The sequence below is a fragment of the Gorilla gorilla genome, chromosome 8, assembly GCF_029281585.2.
Source record: "Gorilla gorilla gorilla isolate KB3781 chromosome 8, NHGRI_mGorGor1-v2.1_pri, whole genome shotgun sequence".
NCBI lineage: Eukaryota > Metazoa > Chordata > Mammalia > Primates > Hominidae > Gorilla > Gorilla gorilla.
Window position 1 is genome coordinate 34,751,594 of NC_073232.2, and position 11,083 is coordinate 34,762,676.

Consider the following 11,083-nt stretch of genomic DNA (forward strand, 5'->3'; position numbering starts at 1 on the left):
AAATACGCATTTAATTTCCTTACCCATTAAGGATTCTCAAATCACCATATAGATTGTCTTTCGGAGTAGATAAAAACACCCAGGGCCGGGCGCGGTGGCTCACGCCTGTAATCCCAGCACTTTGGGAGGCCGAGACGGGCGGATCACGAGGTCAGGAGATCGAGACCATCCTGGTTAACACGATGAAACCCCATCTCTACTAAAAAACACACACAAAAAAATTAGCCGGGCGTGATGGTGGGTGCCTGTAGTCCCAGCTACTCAGGAGGCTGAGGCAGGAGAATGGCTTGAACCCGGGAGGCGGAGCTTGCAGTGAGCCAAGATCGCGCCACGGCACTCCAGCCTGGGTGACAGAGCGAGACTCCGTCTCAAAAAAAAAAAAAAAAGGACTTTTATTTACTGAGTTCCAAAAGAGAAATGAGTGTGGGGTGAGAGCGAGAGAACACATGAGAGAGAGAAAATAGAAGGGAGGGAAAAAAAATCCAACTTAATACATCAAAGACTGCTTGTAAAAAAATCCAACTTGATACATCAAAGTAGAAGAACTGACCTTAAGAATCATTGCATCCTTTGGCAAGGGACGATGAGGCTGAATTGTCTCCAACTGGTGTCTGATGAGGGAATAAGATAATCAGACAAGAAAAGCAAAAAAACTTCATCCTTTTTAAGGCTTTAGATTAAAAGCCTTAAATATTCTCCTCAAATATTGCCACGTCAATTGTTTACCTAAATCTGAAATATTTGCTAATTATAAATACTTTAAGACAATGTTTAAAAATCTTTCTGATTTTGAATATCTTTGTACTGCTTGTCCAGAGCCTTTGAAATATCCGTTTCACAAGTAAAGCAATTTTAATTTTACCCCCACCCCACTCACCCTAGATGAACACCTGATCATCTTTGTGTTAAAGTGTAGTCCCCTGCACATGGGTGCTCTTACCAGAACACCAGTGCTGTCATTTACGTTCCATGAGGAACCCAGGAATTTAACCAAGCCTTCGCGGAGGCTCTGAAGCCAGCCCTACCATTTCCGTATTCATTTATTTGTTTACATCACAACTGAATTCTAATTATTATCATTATTTATTTCCCTTTTCCTCATCTTTCTTTGATAATGTGTGAAGCGAAGCATAGGCAGGAACCCCAAGTTCTCTCTCTCCTGGGATTGTCACAAAATTCCCCCTCTCCCCATCGCATCTGTTTTTTGTTTGTTTGTTTTCTTTTCTTCCCAAAGAGGGAAAAATACCATGGGCTTTAGAGGAATCATCACTCACTGTGGGAACCTTGCCCCCTCCCCAAGCCACCCCACTGTGCCCATAAACGTGCTGCCTGTAACCAGTTGTTCCCGTTGAATAACAATACGAGCTGAGGGGCTTTTTCTGCCTGAGCTGCAAATAGATTAGGCTGCTCCCTTTTATGTGTGCAAAGACATTACCCAGAAGCCCCCAGGATGCCATTATCAGCCGCCAACAGATGGAGCCTATCTGCGCGCTGTCAATCATCCCCCACCTGTGGATCGCGCAGCCCAGCCAAAAAATTAATTGCTTAGAAATATAAAATCGGTGGACTCAGATCGGAAAGGATTAGGAGAAAAAAGGTTAAGGGAGGGGAAGAAGCCGTGCTGTGCCAGAGAACCTTATCAACGTTGGCCTAACTAAGAGTCTGACGTACTCAGCCTTTGATTGGGTTGTCAAATACAGGAAGGACAGCAGGATTAGAACTAGAAATGTCTGGGAAGAAAAAGAAAAGGCAATTTACAAGAAGCAATAATGCCCATTGCTTCAGATTGGGTCGTTCACATGTGTTATGAAGAAAACAGAAAATTTGTTTTCTCTCTTTTTTATTTTTTGCTAGTGCAATTTCACATTTAATTTATATGGCTTTATTCATTCTTCATTTATTTCATTTGCCATATTTTTTGGTGCCAGCAGGGAGACTTTGTTCTGTTTTCCACAATGGTTGTATGGGACTATTTTTATAATTCATATTTTCTTGTTTCCCTTACAGGGTTGTTTAAAAAAAAAAAAAAAACAGAAAATTGTAGTTCTGATTCCAATCTGTCTAAGCCAAACAGTTTAACAAGGGATGATTTTTCCTCATAGTGTGACCTTTAGTCCTTTATTTTTTAAAATTTCAGTTACCTGCAAAATGAAGCTGAAAATGATTGCCAAGATCTCTTCCAGCTCTTAAAATGCAAGACTCTAAAAATCAGTTTCCTACAGTATTTAGAAATGACTTAGACAAGATATCTGGAATATGGAAATAAGGGAGATATGGAAAGCAGAATCGCTAAAAGGATTGTGTGTTACATTATCGAACATAGCACTCCTTTTTTTTGGAAATTTCTCTGATGGAATAACAAAAATCATTATTACCAAGGTCGTACAGAGAGGCATCAATAGCTTTAGTAATTTTGATGTAATTGGTGCTGTCATTACTAACTTGTTAAAATTAAATACAATTTTTGTTAATGTTTTCCTTTTAGTTTTAAAACAAATGTATCCTCAACTCCAGCACAGCAAAGCAGTGTATATTCTAGATCTGAATTGAAATAACCAGTTTATCTTTTCAAACAGACACTTAGGGGCAATTTAATTCAATTAAGAATGAATTAATTCAACAAACTTTTATCATATGTCAACTTCTAGCATATGCTGGAAGTAAAGTATTCTCTTTCCTTAAGGTATTTAAAATCTAGTAGGAGTTAGAATAAAAACAATTGCATGACTAAAAATGATTTAAAAATGCATTTAATTGTTATACATCTAATATACTAATGTTCAAAATAACCCTGCAAAACATCACGATTATTCTGTTTTACACAAGAAAACATTGAGTTCAGTGAGGTTAGGTGGCTTGTCCAAAGCCAAACAGGCTGGCAATGTTAGGGCTTCACTTTGAGTTCAGATCTCTCTACACTGCACCCTATCTATAACACTAGGTAATACATTATTATGTTTATAGGAGAGATATAAAATGGAGTTCAGAGATGTGGTAAAGATCAGTGCTGGCCAGGTGTGGTGGCTCACACCTGTAATCCCAACACTTGGGAGCCGAGGCAGGCGGATCACTTGAGGTCAGGAGTTCAAGACCAGCCTGACTAACATGGTGAAGCCCCATCTCTACAAAAAATTAATGGGGTGTGGTGGCTTATGCCTGTAGTTCCAGCTACTCGGGAGGCTGAGGCACAAGAATCACTTGACCCTGGGAGGCCAGAGCTTGCAGTGAGCTGAGATCACCTGGGCAATCAAGTGAGACTCCATCTCAAAAATAAAAATAAATAAAAATAAATCGGTGCTGAAAACATTTTAAGGAGGAATGTAGTTGACTTTAAGAAGCGATGTAAATCGGCCAGGTGTGGTGGCTCACGCCTGTAATCCCAGCACTTTCGGAGGCCGAGGCGGGTGGATCTCGAGGTCAGGAGATTGAGACCATCCTGGCTAACATGGTGAAACCCCGTCTCTACTAAAAAAATACACACACAAAAAAAAAATTAGCCAGGCGTGGTGGCGGGTTTCACTGGAGTCCATGTGAAGGGACCACCAAACAGGCTTTGTGTGAGCAACATGGCTGTTTATTTCACCTGGGTGCAGGCCGGCTGAGTCCGAAAAGAGAGTCAGCGAAGGGAGATAAGGGTGGGGCCATTTTATAGGATTTGGGTAGGTAAAGGAAAATTACAGTCAAAGGGGGTTTGTTCTCTGGCGGGTAGGAGTGGGGGTCGCAAGGTGCTCAGTGGGCAGGAGTGGGGGTCGCAAGGTGCTCAGTGGGGGTGCTTTTTGAGCCAGGATGAGCCAGGAAAAGGACTTTCACAAGGTAATGTCATCAGTTAAGGCAAGGACCGGCCATTTACACTTCTTTTGTGGTGGAATGTCATCAGTTAAGGTAGGACAGGGCATAAACTGCTTCAAGCGGGATTAGGGGCGGCATGGGAACCTAGAGTGGGAGAGATTAAGCTGAAAGGAGATCTTGTGGTAAGGGATGATATTGTGGGGTTGTTAGAAGAAACGTTTGTTGTATAGAATGATTGGTGATGGCCTGGATACGGTTTTATATGAATTGAAAAACTAAATGGAATAAGGAGAAAAACAGGTATAAAAGGTCTAAGAATTGGGAGGACCTAGGACATCTGATTAGAGAGTGCCTAAGGAGATTCAGCATAGTCCTGCCAGCAAAGATTATTTACTTCAAGAGTTAAGAGTGGCGGTTTGGGGATAGCACGAGGAGATATCAGCTGTGATGGCTTGGAGAAACAGTGTAAACTGGCAGTGTAAACAAGAGCAGGGCATGTATGAGTAGTTGAGAATGGAGGAGTATGACTAGACAGAAAATAGTAGGGATGACAAGTTTTTTTGGGGGCACAGTCTAAGTTGGTCCGGTGTCTGGAATGAGACTGGGGCCTAATAAAAAGGAGCATCTATACAGGAGCTTAAATGGGCTGTACCTTGTAGCATTCCGAGGACAGGACTGAATTCTGAGAAGGGAAAGTGATAAAAGTCTTGTCCAGTCCTTTTTGGTGGCTGAGCTTGGTGAGGTGTGTTTTTAAAAGACCTTCAGTCCATTCTACCTTTCCTGAAGATGGAGGACTGTAAAGGATATAAAGGTTTCACTGAATATTAAGAGCCTGAAAAACTGCTTGGCTGATTTGACTAATAAAGGCTCATCTGTTATCAGACTGTATTGAGGTGGGAAGGCTAAACTGAGGAATTATGTCTGACAGAAGGGAAGAAATGACTGTGGTGGCCTTCTCAGACCCTGTAGGAAAGGCCTCTACCTATCCAGTGAAAGTATCTACCTAGACTAAGAGGTATTTTAGTTATCTGACTTCAGGGCATGTTGAGTAAAGCTAATTTGCTAGTCCTGGGTGGGGCAAATCCTCGAGCTTGATGTGTAGGGAAGGGAGGGGGCCTGAATAAGCCCTGAGGAGTAGTAGAATAGCAGATGGAACACTAAGTTATTTCCTTGAGGATAGATTTCCACGATGGAAAGGAAATGAGAGGTTCTGAGAGGCGGGCTAGTGGCTTGTACTATAGCATAGCCTGCCTTTGCTGGTGTGTGGCGATTAGGCCTGGTGGAACTGCCATCAATAAATCAAGCGTGATCAGGGTGAGGAACAGGAAAGAAGGAAATATGGGGAAATGGGGTGAATATCAGGTGGATCAGAGAGATACAGTCATGGGGGTCAGGTGTGGTATCAGGAATAATGTGGGAGGCCGGATTGAAGTCTGGGCCAGGAACAACGATAATTGTGGGAGACTCAACAAAGAGTGGGTACAGCTGAAGGAGCCGGGAAGCAGAAAGTATATGCATTAGGTATAAGGGAGAAAATAGATTTTGGAAGTTATGAGAACTGTAGAGAGTGAGTTGAGCATAGTTTGTGATTTTGAGGGCCTCTAAAAGTATTAAAGCGGCGGCAGCCGCTGCATGCAGACATGAGGGCTAGGCTAAAACAGTAAGGTCAAGTTGTTTGGACAGAAAGGCTACAGGGTGTGGTCCTGGCTCTTGTGTAAGAATTCTGACCGCGCTAACCATGCCTAGGAAGGAAAGGAGTTGTTTTGTAGAAGGTGCTTGGGTTTGAGAGATCAGTCGGACACGATTGGCAGGGAGAGCACGTGTGTTTTTATGAGAATTATGCCGAGATAGGTAACAGTTGAGGAAGAAATTTGGGCTTGATTGAAGTAATGGGGGCTGTCTGTGAAGCTTTGCGGCAGTACAGCCCAGGTAATTTGCTGAGCTTGATGGGTGTCAGGGTCAGTCCAAGTGAAAGCGAAGAGAGGCTGGGATTAAGGGTGCAAAGGAATAGTAAAGAAAGCATGTTTGAGATCTAGAAGAGAATAATGGGTTGTAGAGGCAGGTGTTGAGGGTAGGAGAGTATATGGGTTTGGCACCACAGGGTGGACAGGCAAAACAATTTGGTTGATAAGGCGCACATCCTGAACTAACTTGTAAGGCTTGTCTGGTTTTAGGACAGGTAAAATGGGGGAATTGTAAGGAGAGTTTATAGGCTTTAAAAGGCCATGCTGTAGCAGGCGAGTGATAACAGACTTTAATCTTTTTAAAGTGTGCTGCGGGATGGGATATTGGCATTGAGTGGGGTAAGGGTGATTAGGTTGTAATGAGATGGTAAGGGGTGCATGATTGGTCGCCAAGGAGGGAGTAGAGGTATCTTATACTTGTGGGTTAAGGTGGGGGGATACAAGAGGACGACGCAAAGGAGGCTTTGGATTGGGAAGAAGGGCGGCAATGAGATATAGCTGTAGTCCAGTAATAGTCAGGGAAGCAGATAATTTAGTTAAAGTGTCTCAGCCTAATAAGGGAACTGGGCAGGTGGGGATAACTAAAAAGGAGTGCTTAAAAGAGTATTGTCTAAGTTGGCACCAGAGTTGGGGAGTTTTAAGAGGTTTAGAAGCCTGGCCGTCAATACCCACAACAGTTATGGAGGCAAGGGAAACAGGCCCTTGAAAAGAAGGTAATGTGGAGTGAGTAGCCTCCGTATTGATTAAGAAGGGGACAGGCTTACCTTCCTCTGTGAGAGTTACCCGAAGCTTGCCATCCGTGATGGTCTAGGGGGCTTCCGAGACGATCGGGCAGTGTCAGTCTTCAGCCGGTAAGCCAAGAAGGAGTCAGTCAGAGAGCCTTGGGCCAGAGTTCCAGGAGGTCTGGGAGTGGCTGCCAGGTGAGTTGAACAGTCCGATTTTCAGTGGGGTCCCGCACAGATGGGATGCGGCTTAGGAGGAATCCCGGGCTGCGGGCGTTCCTTGGCCCAGTGGCCAGATTTCCGGCATGTGTAGCAAGTTCCTCGGGGAGGAGGTTCTGGAGGAACGCCTGGCTGCTACAGTTCAGGCGTTTGGAAGTTCTTGTGTGCTGGAGATGTGGCTGGGGTTTGTCTCACAGTGGAGGTAAGGAATTGCAACTTTTTTCTATTATTGCACACCTTGAAGGTGAGGTTAATTAAGTCCTGTTGTGGGGTTTGAGGGCCAGATTCCAGTTTTTGGAGTTGTATTTAATGTCGGGAGCAGATTGGGTAATAAAATGTATATTGAGAATAAGATGGCCTTTTGACCTTTTAGGGGCTAGGGCTGTAAAGTGTCTCAGGGTTGCTGCCAAACGAGCCAGCCAGGAGTCGAACCTGAGTGGATTGGGTGATAAAATGCATATTAAGAATAAGGCGGCCTTCTGGCCCCTCTGGGTCTAGGGCGGTATAGCGTCTAAGGGTTGCTGCTAAGCAGGCCATGAACTGGGCTGGATTTTCACCTTTACCTTGGGTAGTTTCTTTAAGTTTGTCGTAATAGCTTTGTAAGCTGCTTTTTTAAGCCCTTCAACTAGGCAGGAAACCATGTAATCTTGCCTAGCTATACCTGGGGAATTTGCCTGGTAGTTCCATTGGGGATCCTCTCGGGGAACTGCTCTAATGCCTTCCTGGAGGTCTGGCTCATGAAGCCGGCGGTTATCAGCATGAGATTGGGCTAGAGAAAAAACTCTTTCCCGTTCATCTGGGGAGAGGGTAGAAGTCAGGAGGACATTTAAGTCACTCCAGGTTAAGTTGTAGGACAGAGTTAGATATTGGAATTCCTGTATATATTTAGTGGGGTCTGATGAGAAAGAGCCTAAACGTTGACTGATCTGAGAGAGGTCTGATAGAGAAAAAGGTACATGTACCCTGACTATGCCTTCAGCTCCAGCCACCTCTCTAAGAGGAAATTGTTGGGCAGGTGGGGAGGAGCTAGTCGCGGAACTAAACCGTAAGCCGGACCGGGTGTGAGGAGGGGAGGTGGTAGAAGGATTATAGGGTGGAGGAGCGGAGGCTGAGGAAGAATTGGGACTTAGCTCGGCCTGGCGACGAGCAGCCTGGGGAGGAGGGGAAAGGTCAGATGGGTCTGTAGAAAAGAAAGACTGGAAAGACTCAGCGACGCTTGGGGTTGGGACTGAGGGGACAGGCGGGAGGGAAAGAAGGAGGATCTGGGAGGAATCGCATTGGGAACAGAGGCTAAGGAGGGAACGAAGTGTGAAAAATGCCTGGACATAAGGCACCTCAGACCATTTGCCCATTTTTCGACAAAAATTATTTAGGTCTTGTAGGATGGAGAAATCGAAAGTGCCATTTTCTGGCCATTTAGAGCAATTGTTGAGTTTGTATTGGGGCCAAGCAGTGTTGCAGAAGAAAATAAGGCATTTAGGTTTTAGATCAGATGTGAGTTGAAGAGGTTTTAAGCTCTTAAGGACACAGGCTAAAGGAGAAGAAGGAGGAATGGAGGGTGGAAGGTTGCCCATAGTGAGGGAGGCAAACCCTGAGAAAAGAGAGCGTAGAGACATGGAGGAGGGGAGTGGGGTTCTTGCCCTCCAGAAGAGCAGAGAGGGGTTTGGGACATGGCAATAAGGGATTGGGGCACAGAGATAAGAGGTCAGGGTGTGGAAATAAGGGATTGGGGCACAGAGATAAGAGGTTGGGGTGTGGAAATAAGCGATTGGGGGGTTCTTGCCCCCTAGGAAAGTGGGACTTGCCACTAAGGGTGAAGGAGAAGGGGTTGAGGGGTACTTGCCCCTGCCCCGGGAAAGCGGGACTTGCCGCTAAGGGTGAAGGACCAAGGCAGGTGTCCCTGCGTGGTCTGACACCCTTGAAAGGTGAGTGTATAATCAGAGAGGCGTCCCTGCAATGATTAAACACCAAGGGTAGGCTGCCTTCCCAGTCCGTGACCGGCGCCGGAGTTTTGGGTTCACGGATAAAACATGTCTCTTTTGTCTCTGCCAGAAAATGAAAGGATTGAAATTAAGAGAAGGGAGAGATTGAAGTGTGGCGCCAAGATTGAAAGGAGAAAGAGGTTGAGGGATAGTGAGGGAGGTTGGAGAAGAGAGTAAAAAGAGGCTGCTTACCGGATTTGAAATTGGTGAGATGTTTCTTGGGCTGGTCGGTCTGAGGACCTGAGTTCGTAGGTGGATCTTTCTCACGGAGCAAAGAGCAGGAGGACAGGGGATTGATCTCCCAAGGGAGGTCCCCCGATTCGAGTCACGGCACCAAATTTCACTCGAGTCCCTGTGAAAAGACCACCAAACAGGCTTTGTGTGAGCAACACGGCTGTTTATTTCACCTGGGTGCAGGCCGGCTGAGTCCGAAAAGAGAGTCAGCGAAGGGAGATAAGGGTGGGGCCGTTTTATAGGATTTGGGTAGGTAAAGGAAAATTACAGTCAAAGGGGGTTTGTTCTCAGGCGGGTAGGAGTGGGGGTCGCAAGGTGCTCAGTGGGCAGGAGTGGGGGTCGCAAGGTGCTCAGTGGGGGTGCTTTTTGAGCCAGGATGAGCCAGGAAAAGGACTTTCACAAGGTAATATCATCAGTTAAGGCAAGGACCGGCCATTTACACTTCTTTTGTGGTGGAATGTCATCAGTTAAGGTGGGGCAGGGTATATTCACTTCTTTTGTGATTCTTTAGTTACTTCAGGCCATCTGGGTGTGTATGTGCAGGTCACAGGGGATGCGATGGCTTGGCTTGGGCTCAGAGGCCTGACAGCGGGCACCTGTAGTCTCAGCTACTGTAGTCCCAGCTACTCGGGAGGCAGAGGCAGGAGAATGGCGTGAACCCAGGAGGCGGAGCTTGCAGGGAGCCCAGATCGCACCACTGCACTCCAGCCTGGGAGACAGAGTGAGACTGTCTAAAAACCAAACAAAAAACAAGAAGGAATGTAAGTCAATTTTTACTTCTGAGTACCCTCAGGCAAAGCCCTCCCATAGCACCCTGGCCGTCCACTTGCTACTACTTATCACACTTGTAATTATGTTTTAAGTTCCTTCCCCACTAGAGTGTAAGTCCTAGGGGGGCAAGAAGCAGTAATGTGCTAGTAAATGTTTAACAACCAGCTGTCCAGGTTTGTTGTCTCTTCAGTTTGCTGTCTCCCCAAAGTACCAACATGCCGGCTACAGGCTGGTAAAATTCTTGCAAATAACAATAGACTCTTGCAAGCCAAGTAGGCATCCTGTGGCAGCAAAGGGCTGGCAGGGACCATGTTAGTTATCACTGTAAAATCTCCAGCACTGGCACTTGGTAGATGCTCAACATTTCTGTTGAATGAATGGCTATTCTTTTCAAGTTGAAGTTTCTAGAAATTCATGTTTCCTTTGTTGAGACGAAGCGGGGGCCCCTCTTAGGGGCCTGTGGGCCCTCCATCCCAATCATGGAAATAAAGGGAAATCTTGAATTCTTTCAAGGGAAATTCTGGACACCTAGCTAGGCCTGAGAAGTAGATGAGCAACTTCCTAAGCGAGAAGGTAATGAAGCTGCCTCATTGTCTGGGGTGACACCCAAGGTTTGTTGTCTCATGGCTACAGAGATCAAGGACACAGACACACAAAGAGTGAGGTTAAGAACAGAAGTTTAATGGGTGAAAGAAAGCGAATAGCTCTCTGCTGGAGACGGGGGGGGGGTGGGTCCCAGAAAAATGGATTGCCAATCTGCAGTGAAAGGCAGAGGGTTTTATAGATGAGCTGGCAGGAGGTGGTGTCTGATCTACATAGGGCATGAAAAACTGGTTAGGACCAGGTGTGCCATTTGCATAGGGCATGAATCTCTGGCAGCCCCCACCCCAGGCTTTTATTATGCAGGCAGGTTTTCCGCCTGAGCTGCGCCATGTTGCCCATTTCTTTCTTACTGTACACATGCTAACAAAAAAGGGAAGATGGAGCTCCCAGTGTGGACATGCCTGGCCTCTAGGTACCCCTTTTCTGTTGGCACAGCTGCTGGCATTCCCCCGTGCAAGCTTCCAGCTTTTTTTATCAGTGTTTGCAGCTCAATCTTTCAGGCTCCTCTTTGTTAGAAAAGAAATGTTTTTGGGAGCTGCTCTTTGTTAGAAGGGAAGTTCTGCCGAGGACTCTTTTGCCTTATCTGACTAAATAATTTCTATCTCCTGTATCAGTAATAGTATACTAAAACAACAGTTAAGGAAGTTAGAGTCACTGGATGTCTGATTCCCTATAGGAACTAAAGATAACATATTAATATATGTCCCTGAGTTGTTCTTCAGAAACCTGGACCCCCAGCAAATAGATCTGCCAGCACATAGACCTCAGATAAGGGGGAACTAAGGACTGAACTCCAACT

The 11,083-nt window shown here is 45.6% G+C and overlaps 1 protein-coding gene across 4 annotated transcripts in view; it reads right to left on the reverse strand.

Annotated features, from left to right (window-relative positions):
- Positions 1-9,595, reverse strand: part of LOC109028431 (uncharacterized) — a 98,228-nt gene extending 88,633 nt beyond the window's left edge. For 3 of the 4 annotated variants that reach the window (XM_063709959.1, XM_063709958.1, XM_063709960.1), the window contains exons 1-2: positions 6,518-9,595; positions 551-611 (exon numbers count right to left, since the gene is read on the reverse strand). In XM_063709959.1, coding sequence (XP_063566029.1) covers positions 7,219-8,310 — 1,092 coding nt within the window. In that variant the 5' untranslated portion in view covers positions 8,311-9,595 and the 3' untranslated portion in view covers positions 551-611; positions 6,518-7,218. The remainder of the gene's footprint in view (positions 1-550; positions 612-6,517) is intronic. The other variant, XR_010135164.1, reaches the window with a different exon arrangement.
- Positions 9,596-11,083: the final 1,488 nt, after the last annotated feature.